Source organism: Poeciliopsis prolifica, unplaced genomic scaffold, assembly GCF_027474105.1.
Source record: "Poeciliopsis prolifica strain line A6 unplaced genomic scaffold, Auburn_PproV2 SCAFFOLD042, whole genome shotgun sequence".
Classification (NCBI taxonomy): domain Eukaryota; kingdom Metazoa; phylum Chordata; class Actinopteri; order Cyprinodontiformes; family Poeciliidae; genus Poeciliopsis; species Poeciliopsis prolifica.
In genome coordinates, this window is record NW_026562417.1 from 3,244,812 (window position 1) to 3,262,194 (window position 17,383).

The 17,383-nt window shown below is 41.7% G+C and overlaps 1 protein-coding gene across 2 annotated transcripts; it reads left to right on the forward strand.

The window, feature by feature from the left end:
- The first annotated feature begins 1,054 nt into the window (after nucleotides 1-1,054).
- On the forward strand, nucleotides 1,055-14,937 carry LOC129376199 (basic helix-loop-helix ARNT-like protein 2). Of its 2 annotated transcripts, none has more exons than XM_055055727.1 (17): nucleotides 1,055-1,264; nucleotides 7,379-7,493; nucleotides 7,634-7,672; nucleotides 7,747-7,788; nucleotides 7,953-8,110; nucleotides 8,187-8,269; nucleotides 9,478-9,570; nucleotides 10,012-10,129; nucleotides 10,215-10,364; nucleotides 11,339-11,576; nucleotides 12,038-12,144; nucleotides 12,264-12,414; nucleotides 12,496-12,551; nucleotides 12,743-12,854; nucleotides 13,516-13,594; nucleotides 13,681-13,783; nucleotides 14,180-14,937. In XM_055055727.1, the coding sequence occupies exons 1-17, from the start codon at nucleotides 1,135-1,137 to the stop codon at nucleotides 14,326-14,328; spliced, it is 1,923 nt and encodes a 640-aa protein (XP_054911702.1). In that variant the 5' UTR covers nucleotides 1,055-1,134; the 3' UTR covers nucleotides 14,329-14,937. The 2 variants fall into 2 exon arrangements, with proteins under 2 accessions (XP_054911702.1, XP_054911703.1); XM_055055728.1 differs by having other exon boundaries at nucleotides 7,379-7,475.
- Nucleotides 14,938-17,383: the final 2,446 nt, after the last annotated feature.

Sequence of the window (17,383 nt, forward strand, 5' to 3'; positions counted from 1 at the left end):
GCTTCATATGTTGGTTCTGAAAAAACTAGGTCTTCCTCTACAAGTGGCCTTTAAGCATATGAAAGACCTTCGGCGAGAGTCTTTGCATTTTTTTTCTTTTATTATGCAGGGTGTGTTGCACATTTCTAACCAAAAAAAAAAAAGAAGAAGAAGAAGAAGATACCCTGGCACGTCATCGCCTCATCAAGGAAGAGGATTAGGCCCACGGAAAATCAGATTTCAGAATTCAGATTTTTATGTAAAAATTCTTTCTGTCATTACACCGCCATTCAGTAAAAATAAAAATATTTTCACAATCTTAAATGGCCCGAGATATGAACGGTTAAATTTGATTAAACAATCAACAACAACTAAACAAAACATGATTTATAGTATATAATTTTTTGGGCATGAAAATTGATTTGGAAAAAGAAACAGAGTGAGACCTCCGATGGGAGCAATGCGAAAGCTGGCAGCGGCGTCAGATGGGTGACGCGCTCGGGGCTCTTATTGAGGTCACAGAAACGTGTGCGACGTGTACGGGAAGCAGAAGAGTGAATGACTGGGCTCTGTTCGGCATGAATCAAAAATGAATTTATCAGCACCGCCGCGCGCTCGCTGCACGCTTCCTGTCCGGCCATTTAACTGCCCTTCAAACGGATTGTTACCTGTCTCACCAAACTGCAGACAAGAGTTGTATTTTGTTCAGCTTACCCATACAGTAATAACTACTGTATGGGTAAGCTGACTGCCAGTAATAACTACTGGCAGTCAGTGACGGGCTCTATTAAACTGCATTTGGAAAAAAATATTTAAATACCCTCAGAACGTTGCAGCTTTTTCCACTGTGGACCTGAATGAACCCTATAGGTAGCTAATGGAGGATCAGACTGGCGTGAACTCTCTCTCCTCCTTTCCCCGTCCACTATTGAGGGTGTTCCTCTCTCACACATCCCTCACGTTTCTGCTCCCACCCCTCCCCTCTCCACTCCTCTGACATCGTTCTGTGTAAAGAAGAAAAAAAGAACGACGCGAAGAGGAGGAGGAGGAGAGGAAGGAGGGTTATGGAGGGGAGGGGTGGGGGGGCTGAAAAAATGAAGTCAATTATACAACACCCCGGCTATTTGAAGCTCCCTCCTTCCCACCGTCTCTTTTATGCATTACACCACAACAGCTGGTGTCTCAACATGCGCGGCGGCTCTCGGTAGCCTTCACCGGAAGCACCGGCTCCAGTCCGCAGGCATGTCAACCGGGGGCTCCGACAGCACGGCGGACAAACCGGCAGGTAAGCCCCTCGTGCTCCGGTTGTCAGTACTTTACTTTGGGTTGACGCTGCGGTTTCATGTATTTATTTATTTATTTGTTGTAGTTTTTTTTTTTTGCTTTACCTTCTTTCCCATTTCTAACAACAAACATGTTTAAATCTAGATTCTTACTATTTAAAAAGTCTGTTTCGACTCCTTTATCGTTCAGAGTAATTCAAGCTGCCTTGTCAGTGAGTCTTAGGTTTCAGCCACGACAGTTTTCCGTGTGAAATTAACGCCGCCGCTGAACTATATCGTTGAGTTATCTAGTCGCGCGCTCCACGTAGTTCGCTGTAGGTAGTTCAACCTAAGTCCGAGCAACGGGCGAGCACGCGCACGAAGCGCAGTTGTTGGCTCTTCACCAGGCAACGCCGCTTTGCTATGACGACATAGACATAGTCCTCCCCCTCCCCCACAAATCTTACAATTTTAAATCATTGTTATATTTCCAGTTTTATCCTCGAAGCGAGCGGTGAGCCTTTCGGTACCGTCACCAAGAACTGCCCCCCGTCGAGGGCTTAGCTCGTCTGCGTCACGTGTTTCCACGAGATACTGTTTCTCTTTCAGGCTTCCTCCCCGAAAGTGGGTCAGTAGATCAGTAGAGCAGCGCTGCCTTCGCCGTGCAGCAGGGGGAGGCAAGCAGGCTGGTTCCTGCGGCGGCCGAGAGCCGCTGAATCAGCCCGGGGAAGAGCGCAGGAATGTCGAGCACGAAAAGACTCGGGAAAAGTGCCACAATAGCTACTCACAAGCGTGGGAATGTCCCTCTAAAATGGGTTTTGATCAATTAATACGTGACGCTCTGACAACTCAATTCGGCCTGAGTCGCATCAAAACTCAGCGTTTAAAGGAAGCCTGTCATTAAAATACACTGGTGACCTTTCCTCAATAAATGAAATATGCCTGCAAATGAACAGTTCCAAAAATTCAGTTCAGTTGAGTTTTGTTTACGTCAGGCACATTAGAAATAGACAGTTGTAAGTTGAAAGCATTTCGCCTACCCTGTATTTATGACAGAGCAGCTTAAAATGTCTGCAAATCAAGATTTAAATAGACAAAAATAACGAGATAAGCCGAATCCCTTGTTTGTCCTGCACAAAACAAGCATGTGTTCTTATACATATGGACTCTTTGCTCCATAATTTCCATTTCTCTCTCCTCCTTATGTCTTGTCCAATTGCTGTGAACTAAAGGCATCTAATGCCTAAAACTCACTTGTTTTTTAATATTTTAATTAACCTAACATTTTCAGTTGCATTCCCCCTACATGTCCTTGTTCAAGCGTTGAAACTTCACCTGCAAATTAAACTGTGAACATACGAAACGCATTGAAATGTCTCAACACCCCCTGCACTTTTCCCACTGAACTTATAATTTGATTGTATCCTGCGCATAAATGAGGTTAACTGGTGTTAGTTTCAGTAATAGTCGTCCAAAAGCAGCCCCAGGCATCACAGCTATCAAATCATGACCTCAAACCGGGCCGGAGAATAATGAGTCATCCGAGTCTCGCAGCATGTCTGCAGTGACCTTAAAACAGACCTGGCTCTGGAATTGCTGTCTCGGTTCCTGCATGCATTGATAGCAGCTCTAAAAATAACTCAAACTCTTCCTGACGTCTCACGAGACCTTGGTTTTTCTTAACAGAAGTGACCGTAGAAGTCAGCTAAGTCTCAGTCTTGAGGCATATTTTTTGATGTTTTAAAAAAGAATTACTTGAAACTTGTAAAATTTGTAAAAGATGCTAATCTTGAATGCAGCTGTCCAGGGTTTGATTCCTAACCATGGGATATTTAGTGTATTTTTCTCCCTTTTCACCCATTTTCTGTCTGAACAGAGCAAATAAACGTCTTTTGCACTGGAAGAAGAAACTTTGGCTTCTTTTGTCACTCTTTTTACATGGAATCCTTACCCCTTAATATCATCAAACATTTGGTAATTTATTATTCATGAATAATAACAAAGATTAAACAGGTCTGGCATTAGGAAATGGTGATCATTTCAAATTAGAACATGTGTTTTACTTATTGCAAAGGGCCAAAAATACCCAGCAATTTCTTAAGCCTTAACAACGACTTAACAAGACCTCAAACAAATCGTTAAACAGAAAAAACTTCATTACTAAGAAACAAAGCAGACTCAGCTACTGTCTGATCAAACTGGTTTGACCTGCCAACTATCTAAAGGTTATCTAAACGCAGAGAGACTATCAGTGTACTGGTTATCTTAAATTACCAATAATCAAACATAAAGGTAAATACGTCAGCAACGCATAAATGAAAGAAAACATTCAACATTCACCTCCACCCCAGGATAGAACGCTGCTTATTGTTTCATGATTAGCAAAATTCTTCAACCAGGGGAAACTTTCCAAGGTCACGTGCAGTTAGGTGTATTTGTTGTTTTTTTAACGATAAACAATTCAAATTGCGAAGTGGAGAAACATGGAGGAATGGGCTGAAATTTCATTGTCTTGATGAGAAAAACTGCTAGACGTATCGCCAAAGACTTTGCAGCTGTTATTGCAGTGAAAGACGGCGGTGAAAAGCTTTGACTGGCGGTGGCAGTAAACTCATTTTTATGAGTTTTTCTGAAGAATACCCTGACCTAAACTGGAGGCTATTTCTACCCGTGGCTGGGTCTCTGTATCTGCGGGGACCGTATGCAAGTTTGCTGGGGAATTGGTATAAATAAGACACATGCAGCCAGGTGTCAAGCAGCTTGGACAAATTTTCAAGGTCTTTTGACCCACTCAGTGACCCACTAAACGGCACCGGAAAGATTAAAAAAAATATGTCAGTGAAATTCAGCTTTTTCCCCACTGCTGGTTTAAATCTTCTTGAGTAGTCCCAGGTGCCATTTGAGCCAGAGAGGCGTCATTGTGACATCTCAAAGCAATTTATTTTATGTTTAGTTCATAATTAAGCAATTTTCATTCAGATTGATGCTCTGAACCAATTACTTAGCCCTCCTGTGGTCTTAAGAGTCAGGGTCAGTTGGACTCTGCAAGCTGTTTACCCTGTGTGATGTCTATCGGGTTGCACTGACCTCATGTTCGCTTTTACGAGGTTTTGTGGGTGTGTGCGCAAAATCTGTTCAGAAAGCACGGTCTGTACCATGAGCTAATTTGCACTTGTGCGAAAAGAAATATTTCCAGGGAGGGTATGTTTTTATTGCTTTTTCCTTTTTGTGTGACATTGTCGTCGTAAAAATAAAATGTGATTTAAGGGGAATAACAAGAAATAAAGAAAGTCGGCTTGATCGTATTTTGCAAGACTGCTGCTGAAAAAAACAAACAAAAAAAGAAAAACAAGTAAGTTTACGTACAACAATCAAATGTGAGGAAAGGTAGGTTAATGAAGTAGTTTTTTCATGAGCACATGGTATATAGTATTGTTCAGTCCGATAACACTTTTAGTTATTTTCATAAAACGTGATTATTGTAAAATTAAAGTTGTTTGTTTTTAACACCAGAGGCCGGTCTGATGGTGGCTACTGGCTTACAGTCCAGTGGGTCCAGTCTTTTGCTTATAATCTTTGAACCAAATTATGACAATTATTATTAATTAAGAGAATATCAACATTGTTTAGGAAAAAAAGTTTTCTTATAACAAATAGTATTTTAATTTATATATATATATATATATATATATATATATATATATATATATATATATATATATATATATATATATATATATATATATATATCTAATGTGATACTTTGTTGATGTACATTTTTAGAATGATCTGAAATTATTTCTTAAGTGCTCTTAAGAGCGCAAATGAGTCGATCGTACGATCTTGCTTCTGGAATAGTTTGTTTGGGGAACTGACGGTCTGACAGGACACCTTGCTTCCTCGCTGGAGGATTAAATTCAAAAACACGGCAATCTACTTAAATCACCCAATGTATAACGATTAGCCATAAAAAAATCCAGTCAGTGATTCAACAGAGACACTATGGTGGCCTGATCAACAGGGGCCCTCCACAATTTATTTTATATATATATTTTTTGTTCATAGAAATAAATAAAAAAAATTGGTGCCTTTCAATTGCAAAATGAATCATATTGTAATAGCATTTAATGAATTAAGGAAAGAAATTCCCAACATATTCATATATTTAACTTGTACAACATAGTGACAGCTTCAACAAATATGGAGAAAACATATTTTTTATTAAAGTTACACACTGCAGCTTGAATAAAATGCGACTACATAGCATTTTTTGAGAAGTCTGGATTGCTTCATGTGTATTTTGCATGTTGCTTGTGGGGAGAGACATTTCAGTAAGCTAAAACTAATAGAAAAAATTTCAGCAACCTACTTGCATACTGTTACGTGTAAAATTCAGGAGCAGTAAATATTGTGCCAGTTGTCAGTATTGAACCAAAGAGAGCCAGGCAGTTGCAAGCCTTTAAAATTGCTTTTGATGGGTCAGATAGACTCAAAAAATTGTAACAGCAGCTGCGTGGAGGGGCCCCATTTATTTTTTGTTAGGGGACCCAAGATTCCTGGCAGTGCCCCTGAATGGATGTCACAATTTAAAGAGTCCACCCAAGAGTTGTAAGTAGGTCAGTATTCCAGCAGTTATATAAGGATTAGGCAAGACACAGAACAAACCTTATTTACCCACACATGCCATTTAACGGCCCAAACCTGCAGAGCTCGAGGTTTTGAATGGCAGCGTTCAGTCGGCGTGTCGCAGTTCGCTTGGAAACAGATGACTCCAGAGCAAGACTGAGACAAAGCAGTTAAGTTTGAGTGTTTGAGAAAGGAATGTGGCTGGAAGCCAAAGGGTAAAAGAGTGATGGAAAATGGCAGGATTCTTGTGAAGTTAGATTTTTTTTTTACGTTTTTTTTTTTTTTTAAGTGGAATACAGCTGGAAGGATATGGGTAATAAACATAAGAGCATTTTTGAAGACAATTTACCCTGAATTGGCAAACATAATGAGTCACCCAATCACTTCCATGGCTACAGATGTATTGTTCACAGCCCTCAGGCACGATCTGCTTGTACACAAGTTTATGACAGAACGGGACGCTCTCAAGCATCGCAATTTCACAACTGGACTGTGCAGTGAGTAGATTTGTAAACCTTGGACAGCTTGGTTGTATAGGTTTCTATGGCCAAAAAAGTTGTTTCCAAAATCAAAGTATTGGATTTAGTAATCCAAAGCACACCACTGGTGGATTCTAGAGCAGTTCTCTGGAGTGGTTTATCATGTTTCTCTGTTTGGCAGTTCATTGGGCAAGTCTGGATTTGCCAGTTGCCAGGAGAATGGCCTGACAACAATGTGTTAAGTTGTTTATTTAATTGAAGTGATTAGTCACTGCAAGGCGCCCTTGCATGAAGACAGTAACTCTACTGCATCCTCTGAATGACAAGACTCAGAAATTCTCAAACCAGATCACCTCCTCTCCACACTTACTATCAACCATAATAGAGCCAGTTTCAGGGTCAGCCCTGGTGGAGTGGAGAACAACATGTTGAAGGAACATATTTGACTCTGTACCCAGAACAATCACACAGTTTTTGGTTTCGGAAACTGGAGACCAGGCATCCTCTTGGAAGTGATATGGGCATCTCATCTCAATTTACTTAACAATGCCCACAGCATGGCTGCAGGGATGTGCTGTAAAATCAAACTTCTGTAACCTTCTTTGTAAGTATAACCAGTATGAGAACTAGACTCCCCCTATTGAATCTTATATTCAACAGTTAGTTTTAACTTCCTGTCCAGCACCCTGGAATAAACGTCAATAGGAGTCACAGCAGGCAAAAATCTGTACTTTATTTTTCTGCTTTATTTTTTCTTGACATCCACGAGTCGACTGGCACGAGAGACCGCTATAGTTAGTAGGACACAACAATGTTTAAATAGGTGATACCGGAAAAGTTTTTTTCCCAATGAATGTCAACACACAAGGTCTTCCTTTAGATCACTGCCCAAAGTTCCCAACTGTCTCTATTTGTGTTTTGCATCCTGCTGTTACCTTGATACCATGTGACAGTTTGGGCCCTTTTTGAGCTCCAGACTGCAGTGTTCACTTAGTCTGCTACATTCCTGTCCTGCTTGTCCTCACGTATTAGATCGAGCTGCAGAAGAGGAGGAGGGGCCAAACCAAGCAGGATCCACGATGCCATCTGTTGAGCTGCCAAGGAAACGGAAAGGGGAGGTGGAGGAGAGGTCAGACACCCGTGTACAGTAAGAGCGGGTGTTGTCTGTGGGAATAAACAACCTTGGTATCTTTTTACTCCTATGTAGTATCATAAATGTGACACTGTCCAATGGACAAATTGTCCCTGCGGAGTATAAAATGACTCACATTGTCTCTGATCTCACAGGCAAAGCCTCAAGTTCAACTTAGAGGATGACCTCAGCAGGTACTCAGCCTTCAGGCTTTGCATGTTGATTATGGATGACACATCAAGTTTGATTTTGATCATTTTATTTGTAGATCTGAGGGAGAGGATCAGCAAGTCAAGATGAAATGCTTCAGGTGAATCTTCATTCATGTCCGGATCATCTGAGTAATTAAGAAACTTTTGACGTCAATGGCTCTTCAATGAGTTCTTTGCGCTTAATTGGTTCTTCACTAAATTTATCACTTTATTTTACAGTCATCATAATTTAAATATTAAAGATGGAAATATGTACCTACAGGGAGCCTCACCGACAGATTGAAAAACGACGGAGGGACAAGATGAACAACCTCATTGACGAGCTTTCCGCCATGATTCCTGCGTGCCAGCCCATGGCAAGAAAACTTGACAAGCTCACTGTTCTACGGAAAGCTGTACAACACCTGAAAGCCCTCAAAGGTACTTCATAACCGTTTGCACTGCTGTTAAAAAGGTAGATGAAGATGGTCAAAAAGTGGATTCTGTTTGTTTTCAGCTGGGGCGAGCGGTGCCTTTGCTGATGCCAAGCACAAGCCTTCCATCCTGCCTCACGATGACCTTCGGCACCTTCTGCTCAAAGTAAGGTTCTAAAAGATAAAGTCATAAATAGTTTGATTTCATCACTGGAAAGTCTTGGTGCCAGCTGCCTCTCGTATGACAAGCAATGGGACAGATGGCCTTACACTTAATTTCAGAATATTTTTGAAAACTTCTTAGTCCATTTTTGACTTAGAGCCTGTAAAGTACCTAAGTTTAAACAAACCCACATCACCTCAAGCAAACTCTTGTCTGCCTGCAAACCCAGGTCTGGATTCAGTGAAAGTGAAGTCTGGTGTGGTTCGAGAGCATATGTGAATCCCAAGCGGACCAGAGAGCGATCCAAAGCCAGAGAACAACCTAAAGAGCAGGGCATTCTGGGTATACACAACCAAAACAAACTCTTGAGTCCAGCACTAGATGGAGAAATGCCAAAGACAAATCGTACAACAGCTAAAATCTGACGCCACTTCATTTTTGTATGCATTTTGGGATGAAGGAAGTTACTCTTAGTGTCTTCTTCAGAAGTTTCTGTGTTCCTTTTTTTCTGGGGTTATTGGTGCAGCGCCACCGCAGGTCAGGTGGTAAACATGTTTTTCAAAAGGTTTAATTTGGTTGACACGGTGCAGTTTGAACGTGAACTGCAGCGGCTAAAAATGTAACATTTCCTTACATGAATCTGCGTGAGCTGAAATGAAGCCATTAACGTAATGAATCAAATGCTTCTCTGCGGTCTTTGCTTACGCTTTTGTGTCTTGACATTAGAGTACGTTATGTATTCTTCATCAAACTTATGCTTGTGATTTTAATTAATTAATTTTTTTAAATTAGCATTTGTTTTAAATTAATACAAGACGTGAGTTGTTGGTTTTTCAGTCATGTATTGCATATTCCTAAATCCTCGTCATAACCAGAATATTTCCAATGGCGGTGCAGCAGCGTGTACCGCACGACATAAGTTCTCCCGACTTGCATCATAGCCCTTCCATTGTCTGCAGATATTCCCTTTGAGCTTTAAAAGCTTGACACATCTGTTCTCACACTCCTCAGAACAGGAAGCCCATATGTTATAGCTTGGATTTACTAAAGCCAGTCTTTCCCAGTCTGGGATTATGGCTTCGGTCACGTGCCTGAACTGTAGCCTCAACTTTCCCACAACATGTCCACTTCCTCTTTCTTTTTTTTTTTTTTTTCGTTTACCGGCTATTTATTTTTCTTTTTTTTATTTTATTTGGTGTCTTCATGTCAAGGCAGCAGATGGCTTCCTGTTAGTCGTAAGGTGCGATCGGGCGAAGATCCTGTTCATCTCAGAGTCTGTCTCCAAGATCCTTAACTTCAGCAAGGTTTGTTCAGGCCACACTGCACATTTATGCTTGACCTAAAAACAAAAATCAAATAAAAACAAGTATTTTGATGAAATTAAAATGTACACTGAGCCCCTAAAAATGCAGTGATGAGCTGTACCATGCAAAAATATTTACAGCATAGGAACTTTTTCTTCTTTTGCCATGTTAGAACATTAATTTATGTTGTTCTGTCCCACAAATTCCCAATAAAATATGTTGACGTTTGTAGTTATAATGTGAAAAGTGTGAAAATTCAAAGAGTAAGCAAACCTTTATGATCTGTTTTGAACCCCGATTTATCTTTGATTTGGATTTGGACTCCCTCAGCCTAAAGTCTTTGCCTTTCTTTAAATATGTTCTGATTAAACGTATTACTCGCGCCATAAGTTTTATTAATTAAAGTCAGAAATATCATCAGTACATGCGTTTCTCTTCCAGTTGGAGCTGACCGGCCAGAGTTTGTTCGATTTCATCCACCCCAAAGACATCCACAAGGTGAAGGAGCAGCTCTCGTCCTCAGAGATGCTCCCCCAGCAGCGCCTCGTCGACGCCTCCAGTAAGACTGCCGGCGAAACCGAACTCGAGCAAGCCAGACAGGTATCAGGTGCTTTGCGTCAGAACTTGTGGTCTTCTCTGTGCAGCGGGTGTTCAGGTCCAGGCCGACGCCCCCGCCAGGCCGTCCCACTTGGCCACCGGCGCCAGGCGATCCTTCTTCTGCCGCATGAAGCACAGTCGGGTCACAGGGAAGCGTGAAGGCAAGCACTCGCTGCCCGCCGCGTCTAATAAGAAAGGTGAATTCCAGTTTGTCAGATTCTGAAATGGCCGTTCGGCTGCACGCCAGCACCGTTTTGCTCTTTTGGGTGATGAGTCAGTGTCTAAAAAGGAACAGAAGACCTTGGTTTATACAGCTGAAAAAAAGGATGTGGTTGGATTCTGTCAGAGTTAGAGGTTAGAGGTAGTAGCTCTTCACAATCCTACTATTAACTAATTTATTATTTGCAGTAAATGTTCAAAAACTGCCAGAAGAAAGAATTAGTAAAGTTTGAGGAAAGAAATAAAAGTAAAGGCTCCATCAGTTCATAAACGAGGGGGAAAAAAAACAACCAATGTTCTTCAGTCAAAACATTTTTTTTTGTGTGTGCCTCTTTTCACTAAAAATATAAGGAGACAATTTTAAAGACAAAAAGTAGGTCTGGGTGATCTGGACACTTAAACAAGTGAAATGGTCCAGGATCTGCTGAAAGGACATGGCCCGAAGTCTGACGCCATCTTGTGGTACAACCTGATCACTACATTGGGGAATTAGTAACCTTCCAGATGCTTCGTACTTTTTGTTTGAACCGCAGCTTAAAATGTTGCGTGCATCTATATTCATGCAACAACGTTTTATTTCCTTTCCAGCTGCTTATTTGCACATGTGGATTATTTTTGTTTTTAATTCACCAATTAGTTCAAGCAAAACAAGCATTGCACACTTGCAAACAGAGGTATTGATCTACAAAAATTAAATATAAGTGGCGCAGTTGGTAGCACTGTTGTCTTGCAGCAACAAGGTCCTGGGTTCGATTCCGAGCCTGGGGTCTTTCTGCAGGGGTTTTACGTGTTCTCTCTGTGCATGCGTGGGTTCTCTCCAGGTACTCCAGCTTCCTCTCACAGTCCAGTCTCACTATTGGTGCTTAAACACCAACAGTCTCCAACAAACAAACATAACCTCCCACTACAACAGGTCGAGCGTCATCGCCTCACGCATTGTTTCTGCCCACAGAGACCTACAGGTACTGCACCCTCCACTGCACCGGATACATGCGGACCTGGCCGAGCGGCCAGCTGGACCCGGAGGGCGACGCCGCCGACAGGGAGACGCCCAGCCTGAACTGCCTGGTGACGGTGTGCCGCCTCCACCCCAACGTCTCCCACCAGCCCCCTAACGACGTCAACGTCAAGGCCACCGAGTTTGTAACTCGCTGTGCAATCGACGGCAAGTTCACTTTTGTAGATCAACAGTGAGTTTCCACTTTCTAACTACATCCATCCGCACAATTGATCTTGTCCTCACCCCCTGAACCCCCACAAACCCCTTCACCACCACCACCACCACCCTCGCCGTCAGTTACGGATTTGCTGTGAAGCCACGGTTCAGCTGAGAAAGGAATGGCAGAGGCTTGTTGTGGCGTCGATTCCTCTGTCAGTGGAGATAATCCTTTCTGTCTTTGCCGTTGTTTCTCAGAAGAAGCTGTGCGTCTTGATGGCATCACATGACAATCTCTTCTCACTTTTTGGGAAGTAATTACACAACACCAATAACGTAAAGTGATTCAAATTTATCCAATTTCTGGTGTGAAATGTTGAGGCTGCTGTTCAGCTTTTGTTAGAATGCGTCATGTTGGACACAATGTTGGGAGGTGGAAGGAAAGACGGAGAATGAATGAATAGTTAAACTCCACCCCTTCTGTTTTCTACCCAGAGCCACGACAGTCATTGGTTATTTGCCGCAGGAAGTTCTTGGCACCTCCTGTTACGAGTACTTCCACCAGGACGACCTGCAGCATATGGCTGGAAAGCACCGGCAAGGTGATGGAGCAAATTATAGTCGTAGAAAACCCCAAGTTTCAACACCTGGAAGAAGGTTTTCACACATCATTTAGAAGTCCTTAGAAGTTCTCTTTGATTAAGTCCAATGTCTTGTACAGTTCTTCGAAGCAAAGAGAAAATCGAGACCCAGTGCTACAAGTTCAAAACGAAACACGGCTCCTATGTTACGCTCCAGAGCCAGTGGTTCAGCTTCACCAATCCGTGGACCAAAGAAGTCGAGTTCATCGTCTCTTCGAACAGGGTTATCTCGTAAGTATGTTTCCCTGTTCAGATTCGGTTCATATTTCATGCATTATATCTGCAAGCTGCAATGCTGCTCTGCACCAACAGGGGGCCTGGTCACACAAAAGACGAAAGCGAGGCTGGAAGCTCGAAATCGACTCAGGGTGAGGTTTTCATTCAAATCTGTAAACTCACGATGTTTTCTTCATATTGCCTTTCACACTTGTAAAAAGCCATGTATGGTTTTTCCGTCCTTTCCCAAAAGCAGGAAGCTTTGAGTAGATATACCTCATAACATTAAGTGAAAACAATCCAGGGAAATGAATACTTCATTTTTGAGGCTCTGCTTTAACAGAAGAAGCACAGCAAATCCCAGAGATTCCTGGCCTCTCCACTGGTGTGGGCACCATGATCTACGCAGGCAGCATAGGGACCCAGATCGCAAACGAACTGAGCGACACATACAGGTAAAACGCATCTGGTATGACATGTGAGAATTAATGAAATATTTTTAAAACCGCCATGAGAATAATTGGACAGTAAGATTAAAAAAGTCCAAACAAGTCATGCAAGCAAAGTGTTGAAAAGACATGTAAAAAGACATGAAGACTGTTGTGACAGAAAAAGGCAGATGTAGGGTGCATTCACACCAGCCGTGTTTAGTCTGCTTTAATCAAACTTCAGTCTGATTGCCGAGAAACTATCACATGCTTTTTTTTGGAACAAGTAAAGGTATCCTTTGTACACTTTGAATGTACATTTAAAAAATATATACATTTTTACAATTACATACAAAGTGTATTTTTAAAGGGATTATCCAAAGTATAATTTTACTAATATTTTTAATTAGAACTTAAAGTATATTTTGAGAAAATATACTTCTAAAAAGTGTTCCAAATATATTTGTGTCATTCCCTTTTAGCGCAGCGCCACCACAGGTGAGGAGGGGAACAGGTTTCTCAACTGTTTCGGTTGGTTTGCAGTGTGAAAGTGAACCGCACTGAAAATGCAACAAATGTTACAATTCTGGTCCCCAATCAAACAGACCTAGCGTTCTCAATGCTGCAACCTTCAAGGTTTGAATGCCCGAAGCGCATGTCACCAGAGTTTCATGTCTATTTTTGACAGGGCAAACTCGACCCCGTCGAGCGGAGCTTCGAGTCCATTTGGTTCTGTCCAGGAGAAATGTCCACTCACCAGCAGGAGCGTAAGTTGCCTCACTGCTACTGCAGACTGGCATGAACAGTTGGTCTGCTTGACCTTGGAGCTTTAAGATGCCTCTGACTCTTGCAGACTCCCAGCAGAGAAGAGGAAGCGGGCAGCTCCTCAGCCTCCCAGTCCCAGGCTGATTCCAGTAAGGAAGCTGCTGAAAGCGGCGGAGCTCCTGAGAGTCGAGGTGATTCTAGTTTGTTGGCAACTTTCAAACACAACTTCAGTACAATTGTGTGAAAATCAATGTTTGGTTCTTCGTTGGAAGGAAAATAGTATTTAAGAGTTTCAACAACCTATTTTAAGTAGTCTGGTAAGCAGGCTAGCAACAATTAGTAGTACAAGCTAATATTTTATTTCTCAACATTGTTTGCATTTAGACACAACTGCTAAGTTTTTATCAATAGATGTTGTTCAGTACTGATTTAAAGAGAATTCAGACCATCAGCACCCAAATAAACCCAATACAAGTAAACAAGACAGGATTCAGGGACAATAACTTGCCATGAAAACAAATCCCTCAGCGTTGCTGAAAGTTTCAGATGAGAGTTCCTGAAGTTCTCTCCTGTTCGCTGTCCCCCAGATGAGTCATCCCAGCTGGACCTGGATGTCCCAGGGCTCAGCAGCTTCAGCAGCGACGAGGCAGCAATGGCGGTCATCATGAGCCTGCTGGAGACGGACGTGAATATGAGCCAATCGGGGGACTTTGACGATTTACACTGGCCTTTCTAGAGGGAGTTCGGACTCTCAGCGCCCCCTCTAAAGTACTTGTGCCCTCGTTTTTTTTTTGTTTTTTTTTTGCCAAATGCCACGAACCTGTGAACCATTCACACAAACTGTTTTCTGAAGGTTTACCTGTCCTCAACCAAGTGAAGGCACTGGACTTGTCCTAAAGGTTGCAACATGTCTTACTTGAGGTCAGAATATCGTGACTGATCGTCTTTTTGGTTTCTTGACTCTTGCTTCAAGCATGTTGAGGTTAAAGTGCCCCTGGAGCCAGTGGTGAGTCAGAGTCTTCCTCAGCGAGGCCGTTGGACCTTAAGGTGGGCCGAGACCAACACTTTTTGCAGAAAACTAAAGGAACAAAGTATTTGCTCTGCTGCCATCAGTTACAAAGGTGGAAGAAGAAGAACGAGACTCCTGACGAATTCAGTGCTGCTATAGAAACTCCTCAAACTTTGAACAGTCGTGTATCCACCGGTACACGGTGAAATGTTTTCATGTTTTCCATAACATGGATGATTGTCTTTCTTTTGTTGTTGTTTTCATTTGCATTTTTAAAGCCCTATTTGCAAAAAAACCCCAAAAACTGTCAAGTAAAAGTGAGGTCATTCTCTAAAAGGAGGTGTTTTGTCCAAACTTGTGTTGAGATATTGTCAAAATAAGAACATTGATCCTTCCAGCTCCTCTAGGTTTTGGTGCTTGAAAATCCAGAACTGCCCAACTCAATCGCCCGAATGTGGTTTGTGTTTAGCGATGCATAACAATTCTGAAACTAACTTTGTTACTCTAAAGTGAGTAACAATAAACCATCACTATACACCCGACGTTATTAACACAGGACAGTCAATTGTGGGTGCAAACCCAATTAATTAGGGTGAAGATTATTTTTCTTGTAGAAAAATATTCTGCCGCTTTTTATCAATTGACTTTTCCATACTTTTTTCTCTCTCACTGATCAGCTAGGACACACACAAATCGGCTACTGTGGATTTTTTTGGGCAGGTCCGAAGATTTTGCCACATTACTGACACATCTCACAAAACCCTATATATACATATATCTACATGTCCACCATCGCTACAAAAATGATGGTTAATGTAACAAATCTGTTACATTAACAGATTTGTGAGCCATAGATTTAACCCTTTTTATGCCACTACATACTGCATCCTGTGTTATGCAGATTTCTCAATACTTAAAACTGAAAGTGAAACTGACGGCATGCCCAACTTCCTGATCGACTCAGCTAATCATTCATTTACTTGTTATGATTGTCTAAACATTTAGGGGCACATAAAGAGAACTGAAAATGAGACGATAACATAAGGGCAAAAAAATAACATCCCAATCTTGATGCAGCCACTGAATGCCACACACTTGCTCCCAATAAACATGGACTATTCCACAATGAAAGCGCATCAGAAGCAGCACACATACCTGGATAATGGATAATTGACAGCATCTTCACAGAGCTCCCTGGACCTTTGGAAGAGAATCTGACCCACAGATCCTTGCCACAGGCGCTCTTCCACATATTCACTCTTCGTTTTGGAACAAAGGCTTTGCCGTTGTCTTTCACACGCTTTCAGTTCAAGGCCGAGAAAAGCTCAGCGAACTCCACATGTTTGCATTTGTGACGGTTGTGCAGAGAATGCTTTCGTCACTCCCAAAACAACCAGTTGAGGTGCAAGTCGCATCCCAACAACTAGCTTGTTGTGTCGCATCATGTTCAAACCCACAGGGTGAAAAAAGTGTCACATTTTACTGATTAGAAGTTATAATCAAATGTAAAATACTTCAGTGGCATTTATTTCAGAGGATTATGAGGAATTTCAATAACTTTGCCTGGAAAGTAGATGTAAACAGTTATATTTTTTGACATGGATTCCTCCCGCCCCCACTAAATAAACGTATCTAAATTAAAGGTTGGGATATTCTACATTTTTATTCGTGAGGTTATGCAACTTTGTTAAATAATTTACTTGCTGACTTTTTTATGCATCTTCACCAATAAGTCTTGGTGACGCTATGAACAATAACACAGCACAGAAAGTCCTGTCATTTATTTATGTAACAAAGCCAAGTTGTACCAGCTTCCTATAAAACATTCATACAGTTCTGTCAGTTTCTACTTACTTCAGGGTAAGTAGAAACCAGCTGCAGCCAAACACATAGCTGTAACTGTGTGTATGAAACGTAGTCATGAAGATAATACTTTGGAAAACACTGAACTATTCTCACTCGTACTTCCCAGTTGGCTTTCAGGCAGAATTTGTACCTTTGGTTTGCCGTGCAAAAAAAATCAGTTTTTTTCCCCCATGTGCCTTGTGTTGCGGATTATTATCTGTCATAAGGCGGCGTTTGAATTCACGTTTGCAAATATGATTCCTGGGTTGGCAAGTAAGCCAAACGTTTGGGATCAAGATGGAATCTGTTTCATTTTCCAAGCGGCAGTTGCGACACACTGGATCCTGAAATGTTGAAAATGCGACGCGATTGCCTTGAAGATGCGTCGCTCGCTCGTGTTGCCAGTCAACGGAAATGAAATTCTCCATCAATTCAAAAACAAAATCTATTCATGTTGTATGTCGGCACTGATGGACGCTGGACGATGAAAAGACATTTGTTTGGATGTTGGTATGTTGTATTCAGATGTCTAGCAATGAAAACTTTGACAGTACAAGAGAACGTTTCAGAATATTTAATTCACTCCAGTTTTATTTTCACACCAAACGTTATTTTAAGACATTAGAGAGAAATCAAGAAAATTTTATTGATTGAGGCGCAGTTGCCTTTATTCATCTCATTGTCCTTTGTAGGAAGCTTTGCTTTGTAGGAAAAGGAATTTTTGCTCGTCTTGCCTTGGACAGATAGAACAGAGGACCAATGATGACGCCAAACTTAGGGAACAGCCTTGACAATTCAAAGAGAATACACATCACATTGTTCATTGTTGATTGCCGGTAATACTCATAAAGGACAACAGGAAACATCACAAGGACTGGGAGGAAAGACATCACTGAAGGCACCATCACAGCCAGCACGTTACCTGCTGCCCGTCTCT